This window comes from Gekko japonicus, unplaced genomic scaffold, assembly GCF_001447785.1.
Source record: "Gekko japonicus isolate JY-2015 unplaced genomic scaffold, Gekko_japonicus_V1.1 scaffold1085, whole genome shotgun sequence".
Taxonomy (NCBI): Eukaryota; Metazoa; Chordata; class Lepidosauria; order Squamata; family Gekkonidae; genus Gekko; species Gekko japonicus.
In genome coordinates this window covers 255,601-281,186 of record NW_015159746.1, presented here as the reverse complement: position 1 = coordinate 281,186, position 25,586 = coordinate 255,601, and the positions used below count along the sequence as shown (strand labels likewise).

General features: G+C 45.0%; 1 protein-coding gene across 1 annotated transcript; it reads right to left on the bottom strand.

Annotated features, from left to right (window-relative positions):
- Window positions 1-1,770: 1,770 nt before the first annotated feature.
- EXOC3 (exocyst complex component 3) lies at window positions 1,771-25,128 on the bottom strand. Its single transcript, XM_015405546.1, has 13 exons — window positions 25,078-25,128; window positions 20,287-20,478; window positions 16,993-17,212; window positions 15,358-16,039; window positions 13,266-13,383; window positions 10,142-10,267; window positions 9,468-9,568; window positions 8,551-8,661; window positions 7,200-7,350; window positions 5,828-5,950; window positions 4,812-4,973; window positions 4,026-4,153; window positions 1,771-2,436 (listed from the first exon to the last, which is right to left on the bottom strand). The coding sequence occupies exons 2-13, from the start codon at window positions 20,428-20,430 to the stop codon at window positions 2,265-2,267; spliced, it is 2,238 nt and encodes a 745-aa protein (XP_015261032.1). The 5' UTR covers window positions 20,431-20,478; window positions 25,078-25,128; the 3' UTR covers window positions 1,771-2,264.
- Window positions 25,129-25,586: the final 458 nt, after the last annotated feature.

The window sequence follows — 25,586 nt, the reverse complement described above, 5'->3', positions numbered from 1 at the left end:
CCCCGCCCCTTCCTCGCCTTTCGCGTCCCGGCTTGGAGCGGACCTTACGAGCAGAACCTCCGCTAGGCCAGGCCGCCTTCCGACCCCGCCCCCGAAACCGATTTGGGAATATCTCGACTCTGAATAGGCAATTATTACGGCATCATTTTAATGTCTCTAAGGAAAGAGCTGCGGTGGCTCAAGTGGTTAAGACGCTGAACTGCAGGCTGTGGAAGGTCCGTAGTTCAGCAGTTCGGGTGCCGCATGACGGAGTGAGCTCCCGTCTCTAGTTCCCGCTCCTGCCAACCTAGCAGTTCGAAAGCAAGAAATTGCAAGTAGATAAATAGGTACCGCTTTGGTGGGAAGGTAACAGCGTTACATGCACATTGATGTTTAGTCATGCCGGCCACATGACCACGGAAACGTCTTCAGACAGCGCTGGCTCTTCGGCTTTGAAACGGGGATGAGCACCGCAACCCTAGAGTCGGACTCGACTGGCTTTCGAGCAAGGGAACCTTTACCTTTAAGGAAAGAACCAGAGTCCAGGAACACCTTAAGGACTATCAACATTTGTGGCCAGGGAGGAGCTTTCCTGAGTCACGGCTTGATTCTGTTTTACTAGAACAAAGTCTGAGTCCAGTGGAACTCTTAAAACCAACACAGTTTAATTCTGGGTCAAAACTTTCATGTGCATGGACACTTCTTCAGACGCACAAAAGTTGATTTTTGTTCTTGTTCCGTCGCACAGTCGAGTCCGACTCTCCGCGACCCCATGGACCAGATCACACCAGGCCTTCCGGTCTTCTGCCGTCCTCTGAAGTTTGCTCAATTTCATGTTCATTGAATCTATGACACTGTCTAACCATCGCATCCTTTGCTGTCCCGTCTTCTTTGACCTTCAATCTTTCCCAGCATCAGGGTCCTCTCCAGTGAGTGCTCCCTTCTCACTTGGGGGCCAAAGTATTTGAGCTTCAGCTTCATTATCTGGCCTTCAAGGGAACAGTCAGGGTTAATTTCTTTTAAGATTGACTGATTTGATCTTCTTGCAGTCCAAGGGACTCTCAAGAGTCTTCTCCAGCACCATAGTTCAAAAGAATCTATTCTTCGGCACTCGGCCTTCCTTATAGTCCAACTCTCGCAGCCATACATGACTACTGGGAATACCATTGCTTTGACCATGCGGACTTTTGTTGGCAGGGTGATATCTCTACTTTTTATCATGCTGTTTAGGTTCGCCATCACTTTCCTCCCAAGGAGCAGGCATCTTTTAATTTCATGGCTGCTGTCACAGTCTGCGGTGATCTGGGATCCCAGGAACGTGAAGTCACTACTTCCACAACTTCCCCTTCTATTTGCCAAGGAGTGATGGGGCCGAATGCCAGGATCTTAGTTTTTTTGATGTTGAGCTTCAAGCCCACTTTTGCGCTCTCCTCTTTCACTCTGAGCAAGAGGCTCTTTACCCAGCTGATACCCAGAATTAAACTGTGTTGGCCTTAAAGGTGCCGTTGGACTCAAACTTTGTTCTGTGGCTTCAGACCAACACTGCTACCCACCTGTACCTGGAGCGATAGGCAGCCCTCCTGAAAGGTGAAATAAGTCTACATCCTTTGTCAAGAGTTTAGAGAGTGGGGCGGGGGTTAGTGTACACCATTCCAATCCAGTTCTTGGCCTTCAGCCTCCACCCCCTTAAGCCCTATATTTCATTCATATTGAATCAGCTCTGCTGCTGTTTTGTACAGTCTTGGTGAAATAAACCCCTCCTGGTATACATCTCAAGACCCAGCATCAGTGCCACCATTTATTTATTTGGCAATCTTTTATGCACATTTCTTCTTCAAATTAAGTGAAAGTCACGGGGGGAACCCCCAAAGCATTGATGTACCCTTAAAATTGTCAAGCAGTTCCCCCCCCATTTGTTCACCTAGTAGCAAATTCATCCATGCTGACTACATAAATATTTCCTAATTAAGCTTTCTAAATCACAGTCAGTGATGTATCCCGTTACATACACAAAGTTCAAGATAAATAATTGGAAGAAAGTCTCTTGCTGATGGCGAAAATGCCCATTAATACAAGATGCCAGTAGAAAGCAGTCTGGCCTTCAGAATATTTGTTATTCTTCAAACGGCCAACACAGCAGGCTGCAACTGCTAAGACCAGACGGGAAAAAACAAAAGCTAGTAAGAAACTCTTGTGTTTCTAAGTGCATGGCCAAATTAGGCTACAAATGACTTTCAGATACGAACACCACATCCAAAATGGTATGACATTAAAATCCATTGCAATTATTTAAGAAGCTTTGGCACTGTTAGTGTTGGGACTGTAATTTCTTTAAAAATTGGCACATAGTTTGGGTTCAGCTGGCCTGGACCTTTGTCCAGAGTTTCAATGATGGTCTGCTTCATCTCTCTGCTGGCGTCTCCTCTCATTGTCAGCAAGGCTGCGATATGGTCATCCCTGCCAATCAAAGAGATAACAGTGTTGGTACCAGATTGGTTTGTGGAATAAAACAATTGGTAGCTTGAAACTGACATCCCTGCATCTATTCTGTAGGTTGTACCCTACCCCTGTCACATTAAACATGTCAGTACTAAAAGGTCTGCAGTCTTCGGCACACTGTGAAACTGGGCTTGTGGGCTCTTCTCTACTACCTTTTTGCTTTGAGAGCCCTGCCCACAACCAACTAAGATAATACTGGACAGTATATCCATCAAACCGTCGAATTGGCCTGCAGTTACTCTAAGTCAGCTGAACTCATCAGGTTCTTTGGTCTCCATCTCGGTGCTGTTTCTGCAGTTCTGTATGCAAATACATTCATCCAGACTAGCTGCCTAATTTACATACAGCACCGTCAGCTTCTTTCCATCTGTTCCCATCGCATGCAACACCCTCTGTCATCTCTCCCGAAGGGTTGGAGATATAATTTTTAAATATTAGAGGTACATACTTCTGGAACATCCCTGGAATCTCACCCATTTTCAAAGCAATTGGGTGATGTGGGGAAGGAGACTGTATTATTTTAATGGAGTCAAGAATGGGTTCCAGCCATACCCGTGTAAATCTTTTATTCCCCCTCCCCCAACAAATCCTTTTCCTTTTTGGTAGATCTTTATATGCTTCCATAATTGGGTGCTAGAAGACTGTGAAAATTCTCTGCGAGAGACAAGAGGAGAGAAATGGGTTTTGCTTCATGCCTAGGACACAACAGTCATATTTGCTTTTTGAAAGCTGTTTTTCTTTCAGACCAATAGCTTGAAGGGGACCCTAAGTGATTGTGCCTTCTTCGATAAGATACAGGATTGTTGTACAAACTATTTTTTAATCGTGCAGACTTGAAGCAACCTGCTCTTGGTTTTAGATGTTAACATGCATGAAGAATATGTGATGTAGAAGCAGATTTATGTGTGAAGAAACTGGGCTTAGAGCAGAAATCTGCATAAGGTTCTCTTCAAATCTAGGACTGTGGAATGAATTACATGTTATTTCAGCAAACTCTGTTCCCAAATCCACAAGGCAAAAAATAGAGGGGCAGGAGAGACCTGCAAGAGAGCGCTGCCTCCCCTGCCCTGTGATTCATCTACAGGGATTTCCTCAGTTGCCCCAAGGCAACTTTCAGGCTTTGAAGCCTAGCTCTGCAAACAAGCAGCTTGGACGTGGAGAGCCACTGGTGCAGAATATGCTCCCCCCCAAAAAAAACATTTCTTCAAGGAGGCGCAGAAACCCCACTCCCACCAGCTGATTCTTACTTGTAAATCTCCCCATAGTGATACAAAGGAAACAAAGACATGTAGTCCTATCCCCAAATACTTCATTTTGGGAAACCCTATTCCAAGGACCAGACAGACAACAGCACTATCAAATATGTAATATCCATAACCAGGAGGATTCAGATATTGGGCTGGGGGAGTTGTGCTTTACACTGTGTAATCTCTTGCACGTAAAAACTGAAGTTAACGGAGAAAAAGTAATGGCATAAAACTACACATCTACATAGTCTTAAGAAAACAGGCAACTTGCCCCCGGGGGGGGGGGGGGAATCCTCTTACCTGATATCTGGGTGTTTGCTAACCAAAGTTGAGACCTCTAAGTACAGAAGCGAAGGATCAGTCAACTTGAAGACCTCTGCGATGCCTTCAATCACGCTACAAAGTCCTTCCGTGTCCTCCCCAGAGCCCTATTAATTAAACATTATCAAGTTGTCATCCTTTTAAGGCATCTGATCTCAACATTATGTTTAATATGCAACTGATCGCAAGGCTTTATTTTAAAAATGCAAGGTCAACTTGTAAGGCATAGAGAAAAGCACAAGGTGGCTGAAATCCCTGTAGCACTCCTACGCAAACAGAAGTTGTGTAGGACTAACCAAATCATGATAATAATGATTTATAATAATTATAAGAAACCCAAGGTTTGGGTTATCAATAGTTCTTAGTTTTTAATGGTGAGGATTAACTTCAGACTCTCCTTATGGGTAAAGAATAGATCAGTTTTATTTATTTATTTATTTATTTATAATTTCGATTTGTATCCCGCCTAGCCACAGGACTGGCTTCTGAATATCTAACTACTGACTGCATCCTGCTAGGTCTTTCCATCTGAGTTGCTTCTGAATTCCTGGAGGCGTATCAACAGATCCCAGCAAACTGCCCCATATACCAGGTTTCTGCAAGTCTCTGCAGCATCCATGGCCACGTTATTTTTACAAGGGGGGAAAACCTCCAGGGCGAAAAATATTTCAGAGCACTTGTGAGTAGTTTGGTCCTTAGGATGCCAATTCACAATTACTTCTACGATAGCCTCTAGTTTTGGCTTTCCAGTTTTCTTATACTTACGGCAGCAAGCTTCTTAAACAGAAATCTGAATTGTTCAGCTTCTCTATTCATTCTGTCAGCACCTTCTCTTCTTTCTTCTCCATTCTTGAAAGTTATACGCTTTGACATAATAGCCTTGATATACTCCACAACAACCCTACGGTGGCACTCGATCGTCATTTTCTGATAAAAGGGAATGTTCAGGTTATCATGTGTAAATGTTAATCCAGTTTTAGAATCCCAGTTCGTGGAGGGGAAACCAATGCCAAGTAACCAGCATGGGGGAGAAAAATGGGATATAAATAAATAAAATTACAATAATAAAAGGGGGGGAATTAAAATAAAATGATGGCAATTCTGAAGGATAAGATGCGTACATCCTGAATCCACTATTCTGAATCCTGAAACTGCCTGTCTCTAACACTAGCTGAAGATAAGACAAAATGACTACTAGAGACATAGAAGCAGAGAGCTGGAAGGGACCCGAGGTCCATCTAAGTCCAACCCCTGCACAATGCAGGAAATCCACACCTACCTCCCCCCCAATCCACCGTAGTGACCCCTGCTCTATGCCTAGAGGAAGGCAAAAAATCTCCAAGATCCCTGGGCCAATGTGGCCTGGAGGAAAATTCCTTCCTGACTCCAAAGTGGCAGTCAGCATTACCCTGGGCGTGTAACAGAAAGCCACACGAGCCAAGCACAGGGTCATCCGTCCCTGCCCCCCCCCCCCCAATCTGCCTAAAACATGAGACTCCAGTCTTATTTACCTCAGTCACCGCTCTGCCTTTCTCCCCCCTGCGGACCCAAAATGTCTTACTTTGTTCTCTCCTCTCCTCTGTTTTATCTTCACAACCACCCTGTGAGGTAAGTTAGGCTGAAAGCGCGTGACTGGCCCAAGGTCATCCGGTACGCTTCCATGGCAGAGAGGGGCTCCATACCTGGGTCTCCCGGATCTTCATCCAACATTCCAACCCCCACACCACACCCAGCAGCACAGGATTGCACTCTAACAACTCTAAATTCAGCTCTGCAAATACCTTCTTATAGGGCTTCTTTATTCTTGCAAAGTCATGGAAATAATCCTCTACCGTTACACAGATGGTATCCACCGCATTGGACCCTGCCAGCCACTTCCTTGTCATCAGCTCGTTGAGATGGGGCTAGAAAAGAATAAAAAGGCAAATCAGAACAATGCCCGCATAGCATCTCTCTTTATTTCCTTCACTGTACATTTCAGGATTTTAATTGGATGATCGCAATCATTCTGGAAAAGCGTGGCATCTTTTTTTTTGCTGAGAAGCTACTGGATTCGGTGGGAATCGTGGGACTAAAATGGCCCAAGGATGCAGGAAGCAGCACCTTTGTGTGTGTGTGTTCTGACACCACCACCCCCGGTTCTCCCGCAAGTACTGGGATTTGCACAAAAGGCTCTGCTCCATGTCCTGCTACCCGAGGAGGGGCAAGCAAGAGTGAGAAGCAGCGCTGCCACTGTGACGGCTGCCTTGCTGTGACATTCCTGCAGCGGGAGGCCCAGCTTGACTGGCTTGTGGGTGACCTTCAGGCCAAATCCTTCCACACTTGCAATTCGTTTGGAATATCTGGGATGGGTTTCAGAACAAAATTTTAGAGTCCAGGGGCACCTTTCAGACCAACAAAGGTTTATTCAAGGTATGAGTTCCATGGATTTTGTTCATGCCCAGACAATGACTGGTGCTAGCAATCCCGATAAGGATTTTTTTCTGCAAGAGAAATTAGCTGGTGGCCCTACGTTGGTTTTTTTAAATTCCAACCTTTCCTCATAATGTGCAGTCTGTCCGCCTTTCTTGTTTGCCTGAGACATCAGGTGTCTGCGTCTACCGACATCTTTTCTGCAGTGTGCTCTCTCTCTCTCTCTCTTGTGGTGTGCCATTACCTGCATTTATCTGGAATTCACTAACGCAATAAGTGGTGGCAGCTACAGGCAGACAGTTTCAAGAGAGGACTGGATAGAGGTATGGAGCAGAGGTCCATCAGTGGCTATTAGCCACAAAGCATAGATGGGATACTCAGTCTGAGGCAGTGATGCTCTGTATTCCTGGTGCTCGCGAGGCAACAGTGGGAGGGCTTTTGGAGTTCTGGCCCCACTGGTGGACCTCCTGATGGCACCTGGGTTTTGGCCACTGTGTGACACAGAGTGTTGGACTGGATGGGCCACTGGCCTGATCCAACATGGCTTCTCTTACGTTCTTATGTGCCACTGGAAGGAAGAGGATGGTCTTCCTCCTTGGCTGTGTCAGCTGATAGGATAGATGAACCCAGATAAGGGCATGCCACAAGCAGAGAGCACAAGCTGTGTCTGAATGCACATCCAAATCCCTGGCATGTGCAGATCTCACACAAGGTGATTTCTGAGGGCAAGAAAAGTCCAACCTCTAAATCCATGAACACTTCATCCAGGAGGCTCGAACAGCCCTCTTTTGCAACGTCATCTAGCACGGCATAGATGCAGGCATGACTGCTTGCCATTATATCTTCCATCATAGGAGTCAGATATTTCTTCTTCAAACTGACGATCGACTCCCTGGGATGAGACAGACACGAGCCTTCACTACGCATGAACACCAATTCGCCCCAGTCTGACAGGATGACAGCTACCAAGAGACATCATTTGAGAAGCTAGCCTTCACTGAAGGGCGCACGCCAATCAGGGGTCTGATGACTGATTTAAAACAGCTTTAAAAACCCTCTTCAGCCAAATGGCTTCCATAAAAATAGAACTCCCGTCACTGGAACGTATCAGTAAACAATCATTAATTAAACAGCAGTCAGCATCATAAAGTCTATTAAAATATCACCGCCGTCGTATAAAAAACCCAGTGGCTAACAGAATCAATGCTGGTTTCCAAGGGAGCCCACGATGCTGTGCAAAAACATGGCAACCAGTTTGATTCCCCACTCCTCCACTTGCACCTGCTGATGTGACCTTGGGTCAGTCCCAACCTCTGGCACAGCTGTCTTTGAAAAAGAGGAGTTTGTGTCAGAGTTCTCTCAGCCCCACCCACCTCACAGGGTGTCTGTTGTGGGAAGGGGGAGGGAAAAGAGTTTGTAAGCCAATCTGAGTCTCCAAGTGAAGGGCGGGATATAAATCCAATCTCTTCTTCTTCTTTTTCTTTCCAAGGGACTCACGATGCTGTGCAAAAAGATGGCAACCGTCTACAGGAGGAGGTAGGCAAGTGGACCACTGCTCCGCAGAGGAAGGGAGACGAGGAAAAGAAGTAGATAAGAAGCCTGGGGGTGGGGGAGAATGCCAGGGGAATTGGGGAAGGGGCACCAAGGAGAAAAAGTATCTGCTCAGTCAGGTGGGCAGAGGAAGGTTGTGTGGGCAGGCAAGAGACCTGAGCACCTGTGGCCTTGGGTTGATAACGTTCCATCAAAGCAAGACTAGTGTACATAGAAAGGAATGCAGTGGAGGAGAAGATGAGCGCATGAGGGTGAGGGTGGACATGCGCACAAGAGCAGATTACTGTTACCATGGCAATAGCTAGGGGTTTAGACAAGAGGGGTTGGAGGGGGTTTTAGGCATGCCTAATACATATGGCAAAGACACATTGGCAGCTTGCTGACATAGGGACAGGGCAGATCGGTGAGAGGGGGAAGGGAAACCAAAGCCAGACCTATAGGGGAAGGGAGCAGGTCCTTCGGGGTTCCCCTCTTGTTACCATTACAAAACTGAAATAAATAATAAGCACTGTTTAAAGAACCCTAGGTTTCAAAAACTTACTTGAAGGTTTGACAGTTGTTAATGATGGCAACCATATAATGAACATAGCATGGATGATACTGGCGATTCCTTAGGTGTTCTTCTTTATATAAATGTGCTTCGTCTTTGTACCTGCGTAATGGGGAAAATCCCAGGATGGAAAGTGAGAACCCCATTCAACTTGTGACGGTTTCAGCCCCCTGGTGGCCTGCAGAAACGGAGGGGGGAAATCTTGCCGATCTGCTCTCCTATGGCAGGCTTAGCCTCTGCGAGTTTCCAAGGAAAAGAGTTCTGCCGGTGTGGGACAATTAACAGAAATACTTTTTTGGTCTACCAACTAACATGGTTACTATCCCCTGGAATGGGTAGTTTCAGTATATGCAACTTAACAATTTAAAAATTGATATCAAGTGGCCTGAAGGAAGAGGCAACCAGTTGAGAGGCTACAGTCAAAAATCTCACTCCTACTCAACCCAAGTTCCTGGGAAGATCTGATAAATTCTATACACGTCTCTTCCCTGCAGATTGTTCTAATGAGACCGCTCACTAGCCTATGCAAGCCGAGCGAGTGAGAAACTGAGGCGCGCAAGGAAAGAAAGATACCTTTGCCAAAGCCTGCTGCTGTTCAGAGCAGGAGCAGGGGTGGGAAAAGAGCCCTGGGTTTTGTCTGGTAGATGCCACTGCTGTTTAGGCTGGGAAACAGAAAAGATGCCACTGTTGTTTAGGCTGGGAAACAGAATGGCAAACGTTTTCTCTCACTTTCGTGGGAGAAAGATGCCACTGCTGTTTAGGCTGGGAAACAGAATGGCAAACGTTTTCTCTCACTTTCGTGGGAGGGAGATAAGGGGATCCAAGCAGCTTAGTAGCATATTTGGGAAGGAAAAGAACATTTTTCAGTGAAAGAACTGCAGAAGGTGAAAGTTTTCATTTGGCTTTACCTGATGAGGAACGAACTCATTTGTTGAAGGCACAAATGTAGTACCTTTATTTTCAAATCCTCACTTATCTGGGTAGCCACCTGAAGATTCTGTTCAAACATCTGAAAATGGAAACCAATTGGATAATACTGTCATTCATCAAAAAGCCGCAGACAGAAAGACACCTTGTCACCAGTGCCTCTGCTCATAGGTGTGCACACACACACACACCCCACACGCACAGGGAGACTAGGGCACTGGCCTGGCCCCAGTTCCTGCAACCCACAGGGCCTCCCATTCCCTTCTCTGGCCTACCAGGATCATGGGCGTTTTGTTTGTACTGTCTGAAGAGGTTAGCTGTGGCCCTGCAATTCAATTGCTGTGATAGAAACACAGCAATGGCACAGCTAACAAATAACACAAAGTACACCAAATGTGTGGGGAGAGAATCCCGGGAATGAAGGGCCAATGTTTATGCAACTGTGGTGTTGTATTACATCTATGTCTTGTAAGCCGCCCTGAGCCCGCATGCGGGGAGGGCAGGATATAAATGCAAATAAATAAATAAATAAATGTCCGGGGAAAAGTCCATAAAATACATAGAGCACCACGCACGTGATGATGTAATTCATTCCTCAGTTTTTAAAGTATCATTCCACACAGGCCGTTCAGTTTACTGAAAGCAACTGTTATACCTGGAACACAATAGCAGGGAGCGTCGTTTGATAGTATCCATCTTGATCAGATTCTGGTTCAGTTTCTTTCATCCAGTCTTTTTTATCCGTCTCCAGTGCTTTTCGTAGCCACCCGATGATGTTGGTCTACCGAAATCAAATCAAATCAAAGAGAAGATGGACAAAATTGCTTTTCAACTGAATCAAAACAAAAACAAGGCAGCACAACATTTCTATCATTCTCATTTGGCGCCAATCTAGATATATACAAAAGGCTAGCCGTGTTCCCGACGACTCACCGGGTACGGTCAGACGGCATGCTGGGAGCGGGTTAAACTGCTTTGGTTCTGACTGGATTATATTTGATCTGGATAATCGCGATCACACTTACCTCCCTTATCCTGCTTTACCACGAAGTCGCAGTGCTCCCCGGCGTCTACACTACCGACGCGCGGAAGCATGTCAGTGGTTTTTATTTTTTTTTCTCAGTTTGCACATGCGAATAGGCGCTCATCCGTAGAATGGGGGGCGAAACTACCATGGCGCATGCGCAGAACCACCAGGGCGAATCAATCCAACCTCTCCAACAAAAGACTTCCCTTTAAATGTTTGACCCGAAAATGGCCTCCGTGAGATTCCGAACTCATCTAAACTCTAAAACAAGTGACCGTTTAAATGTCATTTTTCTAAACACGGTAGCGGAGCTCTGCCTATGCACGCACCACTGACTCTCAAAAAAAATGGCAGGCGAAAAGCGGAAGCCTCGGGCAGTTTTCAAGCAGGGAGGGGGTTTAAACTGGAGGTGGCTTGACACCCGAGGAGCGATCACGGGGGAGGGGGGGAATGCGGCTTTAAACGGGAGAGCTGAGAAAACACCACTTTGGGACCTGGTAACAAAATACTCCGGGTTAAAGCGTCCCTAGTTGAGGACAGCCATATCTCTCTTAGGCCGGGGATCACCAGAATGTTCTTATTCCCAGAGCGTAATGCTCTTACAACAAATGAGTTCAACACGCCTAGGTTTTGAGCCGGAAACCAACGGCTGGGGACGGGAGGCAGATGTTGACTGTGTGATCGTGCAGATAAAATCCATTTCTTTTCTTTTTTTAAAATAAGTATTTTTTATTTTTGAACATTATATTCAACAGTACAACGTTTATAACACGTTTTTACATCTTAAATTAAATGACTTTTCCTAACCTTCAATGTCTCCTTTACTCCCATATGTCAATTCAATCCTATATGACTAAAATTGCTTTAATATAATTTAGAAATATAACAGATCTTGATAATGTTTATTGTTAGGAATGACTCCTGCTTCTATGAGATAGTTCACTGCTGGGAACCAAGTTGCTTGAAAAGAGTTTTGGTGAGATACTATTTTGCCATATACAAAGTGTTCCCAGATATAAAATCCATTTCTGATGCGTGACGAAAGCTGATCAAACAGCCCATCTGAATGCACCCACCATCTACCTTATTGGACCAGCCTTTCAAGGTCATTTGCATACGCGGGCTGATTGGGCCTCGCTCTATTCCGCACATCATCCTCTCCCTCCTTAGCCAGTTGGAACACAGAGGTCATTTGCATATGCGGCCAATTGGCCCTCATCTACAACATTCTAAACAGTTTGCTGTTGCTGTTGGGAGTCATTGAATGTGTCCTGAGGTAACATATATCTCCCAATCTTCCCCTAAACGTTCACTGAGGTTGCCAATCTCTCTGTGGGTTCTGGAGATCTCCCGGAAATCACCGTGTTCCCCAGCCACAGCACATCCTTTCCCCTACAGAAAACGGGTAGACAACACACCTACTCTCCCACTGGCCACTGGGAAAGCTGCCTTGGCATTCTATTGGCCTGTCCCTCTGGCTCCTCTATTCTTACACCCTCCCTCCACTTGTGACACATTGCGCCTTGGGAGCTGTAGTTCTCAGCTGGCCTTACTGCAACCATAGCAAATGGAATTAGAACTACAACTCCCAAGTTGGAAGTCCCAAGTGGCCGTGGGACATAAGAAGGGAGTCAGTTGATGTGTTAATCAGTTAAACTGTTAAATGGGGGTTGGAGGGAAAGGGAAAGCCTGGACATCTCCCTGAATTACAACTGATCTCCAGACTGCAGAGATCGGTCCCCATGGAGAAAGTGGTTGCTTTGGAGGGTGAGCTCTATGGCAGAACACCTCATTCATCCTTCAACAAACCTGTCTCTCCCCTAAGTATTGCCAACCTTCAGGCGGCACCTGGAGATCTCCAGCTATTACACCTGATCTCCAGATGACCAAGATCAGTTCTCCTGGAAAAAATGGCTGTTTGGGGCAATGGGCTCTATGGCATTATATCCTGCTGAGGTCCCTCCCCACATAAGCCAACCTCAAGGGGGCACCTGGAGATCTCCAGCTATTACAACTGATCTCCAGTTGACCAAGACCAGTTCTCCTGGAGACAATGGCTGCTTTGGGCAGTAGGCTGTATGGCATTATACCCTGTTGAGGTCCCTCCCCACCCCAACCCTGCCCTCCCCATGATCTACCCCTCAAATCTACAGGTATTTCCCAACCCAGAGTTGCCAACCCTGTAACTGGCTACGGAACCACTTTCCAGACCCTTGGAACCCAGGAAACATGGCATAGGAGGAGGTGCTTTTCTACCTTAGCTGCCACTGCATAGCCCCAAATCAACATAAGCCAACCTCCAGGCAGCACCTGGATATCAGCTATTACAACTGATTTCCAAATGACCAAGATCAGTTCTCCTGGAGAAAATGGCTGCTTCGGGCAGTGAACTCTGTCATTATACCCTGCTGAGGTTCCAACCTCCCAGTGAGCCCTGGAAGTCCGGCTGCCAACCAATATCACTTGCCCTACGTACACACGCCACCTCAAGATACAGTATCAATGGTTTACCATCACAAGCACTTCCCAGGGCAAAAAAGACAGCTTGCACGCAACTGGGACCCTCACCTGGAGCCTCTTTCTATAACTCGTTGCATTTGTTTCCATAATGGGCCTTACTCCTAGTCACATATAATGGTTTAACCCTTATTCAGAAGGTTTGTCACACAAGGCAAAACTGCAACATGTTCCTGAACAAACGATTTGGACAACTCATTTTCCACAAGGCAGTAAATGTGCTGTTATTACTTACCGTAAGAGTTGACATATATGTGTTAAGGAGGTCATCTATCACATCTTGAGAGAGTAGACGCTCCATAGAATTTACATCCACTTCTGGTGCCAGTTCAGGATTGCCCATCATTTCTTCACTGAATTGAAGAGGAAACAGACAGATGATGCAAAGGGCCACACAGGTTGCAGGATTATTGCTACTGCGAAAAGTCAGACCAGGAACTGCTTTTTGCTAGACCTGCCTTAAAAGTGTAATGCAAGAGGGACGGGGTCCATAACCAGAAATATTGCCATGGGGAGGAAAGCATAAGTAATGCAAAACAGAAGATCCTAAAAATGAGACTAATATACTTAAAATTAACACAATTTCATTTTCACAAACTTTAGCATTAAGCGCCAAACACCCAAGGAGTGGTAATCATTCTAGAGCCTCAGTGTATCCTGGGTAGACTGCTGGAAGATGAGAGCAGATTTAATTCCTACTGATCGACTGGACAGAAAACTGCCTGCAGATTTCCCCAGAACAACAGAACTGGACAGCTCCCTTTAAAAAGAATAATAAACCAGAACACTCAGGAAGGTAGCAGGGAATGCCTGTCAGGGAGTAAGGCCCTCCAGGCCTTCCAACATTACGAACCTTGTAACCATCCAGAACTGGTGGGAATATCCCTAATGGACTATCAATTTTTGCCATCCTGATTTAAAATTTATTAAAGAACCAAAGAGGGCTACAAACTTACCTTAAGGGGGATGACTTAGAATTCCTTGGATCCTCCCAGTAACTACACACCCAGGAAGGGCACACAATGCACACCCTGAACCTAAACCTTGAAGCCTTCTGTACGAAAAGCTTCTCTCCTCACATCCCAACCTGCCCCTGCTCATCCACCGCCTCCAGCTGACCCACTTGCCTGCCTTTATCAAACCTCCTGAATACCCTGAAAACAGAATGGATTTTGTGAAGTATGTGAAAATTTAGATAGCTGATTATAAGTGCACTATCAGGGGTGAGACCCTGCTCATCCACCGCCTCCAGCTGACCCTTCCTCCTTGCCTGCCTTTATCAAACCTCCTCAATACCCTGAAAACACAATGGATTTTGTGAAGTATGTGAACATTTAGATAGCTGATTACAAGTGCACTATCAGGGGTGAGTGCCATAAGCATAAGTCCTGCCTAAATATTCAGAAGCTGTGGCTCAGTGGTAGAGCATCTGCTTGGCATGCAGAAGGTCCCAGTTCAATCCCCGGTACCTCCAGTTAAAAGATCTGGCAGTAGGTGATGTGAAAAGACCTCAGCCTGAGATTCTGGAGAGCTGCTGCCAGTCTGAGTAGGCAATACTGACCTTGATGAACTAAAGATCTGGTTCACTATAAGGTAGCTTCCTGTGTTCATGCACAAGCTCTGCCTATATACACTGCCATGAGCATAAGCCCTGCCTATACACAGTGCAAGACTAATAATGCTTCTTCAGAATGTCCCCTTGAAATCAGTGGGTCTTGCTCTCATGTAAATGTCCTTAAGATTGCAAACTTAGAAAAAAATATGCATTGTAGGATCAATCATCAGATTTCCTTGTAATGAAGCTTCATATTGAGCCACAAAATTGAGTCTGTGTATGTAAATCCTATGGTAAGTATATATTACTGTTGATCCAGCTGCACATATATAGCTATATGTATAGTTGTGTGTGTACACACACACACACACATATATAAATCCCATTCACATTTTGTAAACCTGCCCTTGCCAACTATGTCAGTCAGTTTATTATTACAGTCTTCGACCAGTACAGTTCAATCAATTTGAAATACAATGAAAAAGAATCCCCAAGGTTCTATAACAACCAGAAAAAGCTCGTAATACCATAAAAGTGTAAGGGTTATAAAAAAATATTACAAAAGAGAGGAATAGAACTGTGTTTTTAAACCTTTTAAACCATTTAAAAAGTAACTTAAATTTTTTAAATTAAAATGTAAAGGTATGGTCCATTTGCCTCGCTTTTTGCGTTCCTTATAAACCTGGGCGAACTATGCCATCAACCCCAAACCAAGCATTCTTTAAAAAAGAAAACAATTAATTGCTGCTGTTCTACTACACAGCACCCTTACCTTTTATAAGTATTTAAAACCCATGTTAAAAGGCTAACAATTTCATTTGCTTCCAGATCTTCAGAAGCCAAGTCCTGCATGCGAGCAGATAATGCTTGATGATACATGCTTAGTAAATTTTTGAAAATTTCATAATGTGGTGGAAAACACTGATCCAGAAGATTTTTTGCCACCAGCAAGTCATCAAGGACATATTTGCGGATGATTTCCAGATGACGAACAAGCCACATTTTGTCAGATTCCCGGGTGTCTGCTTGGGTGCCTTCAATCCTAGTCGTGACAGTTCGGTCCAACACACTGAACATTTTCTCCTTCCATTTTTTAGGTCTGCCTGGTGGAATGAATCCCGTCTGCTTTTTCCGATCTAACATTCGCCTGTCTATTTTCTCTTCTCTGTCAATTAGTCTGACAACTGAAACCAGCAAGGTTGGATCTCGGCGGACGGTGACCATAGCCCGCTGAATGACCATCCAGAGTTGCTTGGCCAGCTCGTCAGAGAGTTTCTGCATATCTCCAAAATAGTTGTCAATGAGATTCATGTCCCGAGTGTTCTTGCTGTCCATGCGGTACTGCTCGTACATGAGATCATCTCGAGAGCGCTCCAAGTCCATCAGCTTCCGGTGAGCCTGCAGCAATTGCCCCTGGTCAATCAAGTCCTGGGTCTCCCGAACTATCTCTGGCACTGGGAAGCAAAAGAAAAAGGAATTTAATACTGTAGCTCCTGATCCAGTTTCTGAACCTCAGTTACATAAGAAATCATGGGAAGTAGGGTTCAGTGTTTATTTATTTATGTTATTTCATAGTCCGCCTTTCTCACTGGGACAAGGCGAATTACACAAGAGGGAGTTACTCCAATCAACAGGATAGTACAGTCAATGAACAATGCAACAGGATTAGGATGCTAGAAGTTTGGAACCAACCAGAAATCTAAAAAAATAGAATCGAAGCAAGGCATAAATATTAACATGACAAATTAAATGATGCAAAAATTACATAGTAGGATCCTACTTACAGCAGGCTATACACAGAAGTATAGACCACAGTCCCTAATTATTTATCTAAGTGACTTTATAAACTATTTTGTACAGCACAACCTGTTAGATCCCAAATCAGGAGAATAGATCCACGTTCTTAACGAAGCAAGATTTATTTCCAAAGCATGGTTGATCATGAACATACAGAGATTGTTAGGAATAACTACAAGAGCCAGGGACGGTGTATTAAAGGAACTTCAAACCAGGTTCAAACCAATGAGCTCATTTCCCTCGTTAGGTTACAGATTAGAAAAGGCGCGAAGCAGCCTGAGAACAGCAACGGCCAGTTCTATAAACACAAGTCGAGTTCACACGGGAATACTAAACAAGCCAAAGCGCAAAGACACAACACCCCATCACACCAGCTGGAGAACCTTGGCAGTTACAGATGCCCATCATGAAGAGGATAATAACTACAGGAGTAAGGGAGGGGCGGGGAGGAGAAAGGGACGAGACTTGCCCCAAGGAAATGGCAGCTTGCTGACACAACCCTACTCTGGCAATGCCTTCCCAACATTATCGGTGCCTCTGCTAACTCCATCATAGCTTTAGATCTTGTCATTTCCCCTTCAGGGTAAAGCCACATATCACAAACTTGTACCTGAGAAGATATTTTTTAGGTTTTCTACAGCTGCTGCAAGTTGGCTGTGCTGCACTACAGCATCCTTAACATCCTTGAGGTTTTCTATGGTGTTGATACTCTGCCGCCAGTCTTTATTGACATCAGCCAAAGAACGCTGGATATCCTTGACGTCATTCAGCGCATTGTGCAGTTGGCTCAAGCCAGTTCGGACTCCATCTAGCTGTGACTGGATCGCTGCCTGGAAATATGAGCTGAAGAGTTAGCCTGCTCTACATGAGCAACAAACATCCAAGAACCTTTGATCATACCAAATATTTTGGCAAGGCTCGTTTTTAATGCATCACAAAGCAGGGTACCATTAGGAGGAAATCAACACTCAAAAGACAAAACTTTTTAATCAAAACAGATAATGAATAATAATGACGTATTGTAATTAGGGATGGGCACAAACTCAGAAAACTGAGGTTTGTCATAGGTTCCTGGTTTTCATGAACCTCCAACGAACTCCTCCACTGCATGAACTGGTTGGTGGTTTGGGGAGTTCGGCCCACCCAGAAGTCAGGCTCCAGGTTGGGCCAGCCTGACTGAGCTCCAACAAAATGCCTTCGAAACCCAAGAATGTGTCCCCCATGAACCTCACAAAGCTCCATGAAAAACATGGAAGTTCATGAGTGGATAATGGGAGACATGTTCTCCTAAACCCCTGGTTCATTTGTGGGCTTGTGCCCATCCCTAATTGTAATCATATTATATGAAAACAATAGGTACAAAATAAGAAGCTGGAATCTTTTTATAACATACACATTAACTTTGATCAACTCACGGTATGTAGTATGACTATCATTTCTTGAAGATATTGAAGAAAATTTCTCCTGTACATTAGAAAGCTCTATACATGTATGTATTAAGTAATTCCCTTTACAATATTAGGTTCTTTCAAATAGTGATAAAATATTCTGTCTGTTAGAAAGCTAGGATCTAAAAGAATTAATTCTGGATTTGTGTTTACTGAATAAAGATCTGCCTAGTTGTCTGACAACCCATGCTTGAATCTAGGGCTACTTCCACATGGGGATTTTTCCCTGCTTGGAAAGGAGGAAGGGCCCCCCCCCATTAAAGAAGAACGGGGGAATGTTTTCTCCAGCTCAAAGGGGAATCTGCAGATTGGCTGCAGGGTAATGTCCATGTGGGCACTCCCTCCATCACCACTACAAAAGAGTGGAACTAAGCTCTACTTTCAAACTGGCATGTGGCAGCATCCTGAAGAGAGCTGCCAAAGCATCGTGAAGTTGATAGTTATGGGGGAAAGTCTAAAATTTCACTGGACACATACAATCTTGGGTACACCTCAAGTAGTTCTCTGGATTCAAAGTAGAATGTTTTCATCAAAATAAACCACATTTACATAAAATTAAAACCCAAGGGTTTCATATTCCCCTTCCCACTACCATGGGGATATTAAAATATACCAGTTGGATCCAGCCAGCTTTTTCATTCAATCTCTTCTAATTCCCCTCCATAGTATAGTCCCCTATTCCACATGGCTTTTGTACCTGCAGGTCCTATGATTCTCAGCATAGTCTTTTTTCAAGGGCAAAGGGGACCCCCTCCTGCTTTTATCCCTAGCAGAAAAGCTGGCTGAATCCAAACCTACGTGAGGATACATGCAGGAGCTTGTAGAATTCTGCAGACAGAATGTGTCATGATTACGACAGATGAAATGTGCAGGCAAGTTTCCCCCCCCCCCCTGAATTAATAGACTGATATTATCAGTTCAACAAAAAATGTGGAGTTTTTCTAAAGTCAATCAGGAGATGAAACGAGAGGCTCGTCAATGGGAATTGTGTGGGATGAAAGAAGTGCTGGAGGGGGAATCTGGTACATGGGAGGGACGGGAAGATGGGAAATCTAAGGCTGCAATCCTAAACACCATTATTAGGGAGGAAGCACTACTGAGTTAACGGGGACTTACTTCTGAGTAAACATGCTTAGGAGTACGCTGCACAAGAATTAGGTAAATTAGAAAAGAAAAACAAACCCCTCAAAATGCTAGATGATTTCCTTGTTCAAGAGAGGTGATTTTGTTAGACAACCTCTGCCTCTTTAAAGATTCACAAATAAAATTTGTAGGCCAAATATATTCACAACAGGCACAACAATCCTGTTTTCAGTGTTACATAATGAACAAGATATATCAACTCTGTATTCTGAGTAGAGTCAAAGGATTTAATGTGAATCACTTCTAGTTATATTTCAAAAGGGGGGGGTAAATACGATTTTCTGTAGGGATTACTGAAGAGAAACCGTTTCAAACAGCCAAAATACACACAACGATATTGTGGCACAAGCCTTCAGAGACTCAAACCCACGTCCAATAGGTTAGTCTTTAAGGTGCTACAAGGTTTTCTGCCTAAATGATAAGGCTGCCGCCTCCTCAAGAAACTATGACAAGGAAGAGGCAGGGAGGGGAAGAGACGGTGTCTGCCTCTGCCATTCTGCTCCCTTACTTTTCAGTGCAATAGTGTCTGAGGCAGGGGTCATTTCCTGCAGGAGTGCACAGGAGCGGAGCTCCGGCAGTAAAAAGCCCAGGGGGCAGGCACATGCAACAAGCCCCACCACCTGTTCCCAGCAGCCCTCAGTCAGAGCAAGAAGCAGCAGGTAAGTTGTAGAGCCCCCCTGTCCCCCCCATCCAAGACAGTCCAGTGGCACCTTTAAGACCAAGTTTTATTCAGGTACAAGCTCTCCTTCCTCTGCGAGGTCAGATCTGCACGTTCTCCCCCCCACCCCAATAGCTAGCAATCCAAAACAGTCCAGTGGAGCCTGAGCGGTGGGTGTTGCCATCTGACACACTTCCGGTGATGTCAGGGGGTGTGGCATATGCAAATGAGTTCTGCTAATGAGTTATGCTAATGAGCTCGTGCACCTCTTTTTCTACGAAATAACCCCTGGTCTGAGGCAAAGCCCCACCTTTGCCAGAGGCCAGATTATCCCCAAACCTCTTCAACAGCAATGAAGAAATGCCTTCTAAAAATATATCATTACAGCCAATGTTCCCTCTAAGCTGTAGAGTCTTGTGAGCAAAAATTCTACTTTGTGAGCTACTGGCATTAAATCTGTGAGCGAGCAATTTGGCTGCTACATAAATTAGGTTGCTCTGGAGCCCTCCTTCCTGGACTGAGACAAAAATGGGTGAGCCGGAAGCTAAAACCACTGTGAGCTAGCTCACACTAACTCAGCTTAGACGGAACACTGATTACAGCTATTCTCTGTCATAAAGTAAAACCATACAAGCTTAACTCTGAAGTCCCATACTTTCAGTCTTGCTTCCACTGAAGCTTTCTTGCGCGCTTCCCTCCGACGATACTGCTCGACTTTGTCCAGCTGGTCTGGCCGCTGAAGCATCCCGGCCACCCTCTGCACAGCGGTTGCGACCGCTTCCCTGCCCGTCTCCTCCATTTCAGAGCCGTGCCTCAAAATGCAGATGTCTTCATAACTTAAGGGATGCTGGAGAAACAGGATAATAAAATATTTACAGAGCCATTTTATCTCAGACATCAATTATGGATCCAATACACTTGCCCGTGACAGGGCCAGTTTCCCCTGGTAAGCAAACAGACTGTAAAAGATTAATTACTTTAACTGCTCCGTTTTATAACTGTTTGTTGATTGTTTGCCTTTAGAGCCCTGCCATCCTAACGGAAGGCATGATCTGATACCCACGTGAACACTAGATGAGGGTTCCTGAGATGTCACTGGGTCTCTCCAGACGACTTCTACAATAGCCTGGCAGCATAGATTTGCAGCTTCTAAAAGGGAATGTGAGGACAAAAGCTGCCCAAGCAGAACAAGCAAGTACAGCCTATGGGGTAGGTGCAGGAAGAAAGAGCTCCTCTGTTAATCCCCAGCACTGACAGGTAACATAAAGGAGAATATGTACAGCGCACTTACAGAGTTACTCCAGTCTAAGTAACTTTTCTTTGGACTGCACTCTTAGGTTCCTGGGCCAACCAGTATACACTATAGGAAGAAATAGGCAACACAGCTCACCCTGCTTTGGCACCTCAACACTGGCATTCATGGCCGTTGGACCACGGGTCAGTGTCTGTTCGAGAAGCAACACTGGCAATGCTGTCCACTAGGCTAACATCTGATCCAGATAAACTGGGGGACAGGATTAGCAAAAACATGACTTGGGAGGTAGGGAGAGATAAGTAATTGGGAAGCCTAACCCCTTGGTCTCTAGGATATTATATCACTTTAGTACATGAGCGGACCAATTTCCCCCTCTCCCTGTTTTTTTTCTCCTTGTTCCAAGGACAACGAAAATACTTCCGCTACTTTGTGGGAGGGACTTTTTTTGTAATGCACACACTAATGTTTTTCTCATGTTGGATCCTTCCACCTCTGTTCTGGACAGAAAACCAGGACTCTGAGCTGTCTTGCCTGCACCGATGCTTGTTTATTCCGCTCCTCTCAACTTCATAGCCAATTTCTCCTTTGGGGCTGCAGGTTTCCCTAGAGGACATGAAACACTTGCAGATGTCTCCATGGCAGCACCCAAGGTGCCCAGCATCTCTGCCTCCGTATCCGGCCCCTTTCCCATCCTATTCTATCACACTTCCTACTCCTCCTCAAACATCCCTCTCTTCTCAGTTCCGAATCAGTCTTTCCTTCCTTCCTTCTTGAGTCTCCTGCCTCTCCTTGCCCTGTGTATGTTGAAGTCACTCAGGTAACCAAAGTATACATTTATTCAGGACAGTCCAATGAAACAAACATGGCCCACCAAGGCCTTTCATGGCAGCTTGCCAAGTTCCAGCATGCAGAGCGGGGGATCCCCACCATGGCACCCACCAACACCTTTCCTGGCACCCGCCAAGTGTTTTCAGAAAGTGGGCAGGGCCTTTGCCTAGTAAGACTCCTGACTGGTCATCTGAGATTTGAATCATTTGAGTGACTTTCCCTATGAGGAAAGGTTAAAGCGCTTGGGGCTCTTTAGCTTGGAGAAACGACGACTGAGGGATGACATGATTGAGGTTTACAAGATTATGCATGGGAAAGAGCAGGTAGAGAAAGAGGTACTTTTCTCCCTTTCTCACAATACAAGAACTCGTGGGCACTCCATGAAATTGCTGAGTGGTCGGGTTAGAATGGATAAAAGGAAGTACTTCTTCACCCAAAGAGTGATTAACCCATGGAATTCACTGCCACAAAAAGTGGTGGCGGCTACAAGCATGGACGGCTTCAAAAGGGAATTAGATAAGCATATGGAGCAGAGGTCCATCAGTGGCTATTAGCCACAAGGTATAGATAGGGGCTCTGGGGCAAGGGGTGCTCTGTATTCTTGGTGCCTGGGGGGGGGCAACAGTGGGAGGGCTTCTAGTGTCCTGGCCCCATTGCTGGACCTCCTGATGGCACCTGGTATTTCTGGCCACTGTGTGATACAGAGTGTTGGACTGGATGGGCCTTTGGCCTGATCCACCGTGCATTGCTTTGGCAGCAGGGGCCACCACAGCACAAGGATCTTCACTGTGTGACTGAAGGTAAACTGTGGTGGCCATTTTACAGCTGTGCCCATTGTACTATGTCAGAATTCCAAAGGTGACTGCAGACTCAAAAAAAGGCCGGGGACACCTGACGTTAAGAGAACCCTAAAGAAAACCTCCATAGCATTTCAGAGACTGTCTAATAATAGATGAGGAACTTTGTGATCTAGCACTGCTGCCTGACAAAGGAGACAGGACTGGCTCAGAACATAAGAGAAGCCATGTTGGGTCAGGCCAACAGCCCATTCAATCCAACACTTTGTGTCACACAGTGGCCAAAATTCCAGGAGGTCCACTTCTGCTTTTGAGTCCATTATTAGGATTCAAAACCTTCTCCTAAAGAAGCTGCTTAGTTAATCGTTTACACCATTCTTTATGTTATTCATGAGGTAACGTATGAGCCCAAAGAGTGTGGGGTGTAACAGATGTTCAAAGCAAAGCATTCCACTGCTCATTCTGGACCACGCCAATCACATGCTGTAGACAATTATCTTCATCTGTGGGGGTCTTGAACCTTTTCTAGTGCAGCTTTGGGAACAGCATGGAACTTGAGGGGAAAAAATGCATCAGTTCCTGCACATTCATTTTTGTGGCTTCTGTGCAGTCCCACATGACACTTTCCCACCAAAACCATCACATGACCAGCAGGAAAGGCGCTACTCCCTCAGTTTTTTTTCCGCCACAGAGAACAGACCTCCTTTGCAGTCCTCTATTTTTCCCCTCACCTCATTCTAGAGGCTATTTTTCTCTCTCAACATCTTTCCTTTTGTCATCAATAATCTAGTGAATGTTAAACTAAATTTTAAAGAAGAAATGTTTCTGGTTTTCCTCATGATGGGACCAACTATCGCTTTAGAATGGTGCTGTTAAATAGCCATTCTCTGTACCTTAACTGCCTAAGGGTTCATACAACACAGTTGCCTGCTATTGACGTCACCAATTTCCCGTGAAAGCATATATGGATAGAGCTGGACTCAGAAGAGCTCTTTTCAAAGGATTTCGCTGCTCACTAGCCTAAATAAAGGCACATTCTCCCTCTGTGATGAGGTACGGTGCAACAGAGCCTCGGACTTACTGGCTCCTTTCAAAGGCTTTGGCGACACACCAGCCTGAATACAGGCACTATCCCCCTCCTTGGCTTTGTGTGCCCGGAGGGGAGAAACCTGGAGGTGTTGCCTAGCTGAGCCTCTGACTCAGTGGCCCCAGCAAATCGGCCCCGGCCTGGAGTCAAAACCACTTATCCAGGAGCCGGCTTGACCCCGTGGGTCCCTTTCGCCTTGGAGTCATCAACAATCTCGACTCCAACAGTCGTTGCAGGGATGGTTACAATCCCCATGACAATGAAGCATTTCTGCTTCTCACCATTGTTTGCCAGCATCGACATGAAGTCAACCTTCAGTATCTCGACTGGGACACCTTGATTCCAGGGTGAGAACCGGTTCTTTGTTGATCTCCACTCCAAGCTCTCTTGTTAATGCCTAGTTTTAAAGACTGACACAGTGACACAGCAGACTTGGTACACCACCTTGCTGCAGTCTCTCAGCACTGATACGTAACCCTAAGGGGCTTTTCAACATAGGTATTGTTTCAAACACTGGCAAGGCTGTTGCACAGCTCCATGGGGGAGTCAGTAGTGATCAGCAAATATGCTTTTAGAGGCAAGGCTAGGTAGTTTGCCTCTCCCCTCAGATCCATGGTAGCCTTCAGTACCATCATTCATTTGGGAGATTTCCTTAGCTGCCACTGTTTTTTCCATTAACAATGATAAACCTGTATGAGTCACTCTTATGTGATGATGTCTGCAGCGAATGCCAGCTTGGTATAGTGGTTTGAGTGTTGCACTGGATCTGGGGGACCCAGGTACAGGTGCTATTTTGCCTGAAAACCTGCTGACCTTGGACCATCTCAGTCTCTCAACTGGCCTGCCTCGCAGGATTCTAGTGAGGATGGAAATGTTATAAGACGCTTTCAGTTCCTGTCAGGGATTAAGATGAACTCCATAAACCAATCTTTTAAAGGATGTCCTATGTTTTTGTACTCAAGCCAGCTGCCCCATGGCACAAAGTCTCTGATGTGCAAACTGTAATTACGAGCTGATGTTCCAACCTTAGCAAATATATGCTTGATTCCAGTGATCCTCTCTAGTGTTTTTGATGGCCTACACGTTAAATAGCCCTTTGTCTCTAATTTAACCATCGCAGAGTATGAGTGCTGTAAATTTACCCTGGATGGGAAATGGAATTTTCTCTACTGCACTCCCCCTTTATGTTGTGAATCAACAGGTCAATATGGCCTTCTTACTACCCCCTTTGGAGGGAGCTTGATGTACTGTATCTCACAGCGCATGCTGGTGATGTACTTCGCAAATCTGTTCCTTTAATCTGGATCCGTCTTTTTACACTGCCCTAGTCCATGCTAGGAATTCATGTTTAAAAGAAAGAAAAAGCTTCATACAGAGGCTATAAATTCTGCAGTCCAATTGGACAACATCCTGTGGGGATTGACAGGCTTGCTATCAACCAGATCCCTGAGTCACCTCTTCTTCCCCTCCTTCACATACCGTGATGTCTCAGGGTTGTGTTTTTCCATGTGCAAGATGCCAGGTTCCATCCTTGGCATCACCTACTGAAGAAGTCTCTGGTAATTAAAAATGCCTTAAATTCCTTCATTTATCCTCTAAGGTGATTTACTCTATAAGACAGAAACAAATAATAATAATTAAAATCACTAGTCTGGTTTTAATAAAGGGCATTATGTGACTTTCATTTTTGAACTTTTTGTATGGAATATGTGTGTGTAGTTTTTTTAAAAGAACTTTTCATTTTTCATTTTTATTTAACTATATAACAATAAAATAACAAAGAAACTGATAAGTACTGTAAATATCCTTTCCCCTCTGTTCTCCTCTCACCTCGTTACTATATGAAAAAGCAAAATAAACTAACAAAACCTCAGAATGAATTCTTTTAAACTATGTTTTAAGAATGATTTAAACATTAAACATAACATATAGTTTTTAAAAATCCACTCACAAAGCAGAATTTCTGCCCACAAGACTTCACCGCTTAG

Bases quoted from the DNA above. Each gene is read 5' to 3' on its own strand.
- EXOC3 (XM_015405546.1), bottom strand. From the start codon at position 20,430: ATGGAGGAGACGGGCAGGGAAGCGGTCGCAACCGCTGTGCAGAGGGTG. The intron at 9,569-10,141 runs GTATAACAGTTG...TTCCATTTTCAG, and splicing joins TCCCTGCTATTGTGTTCCAG to ATGTTTGAACAGAATCTTCA. The intron at 4,154-4,811 runs GTAAGTATAAGA...TTTAATTAATAG, and splicing joins TGTTTAAGAAGCTTGCTGCC to GGCTCTGGGGAGGACACGGA.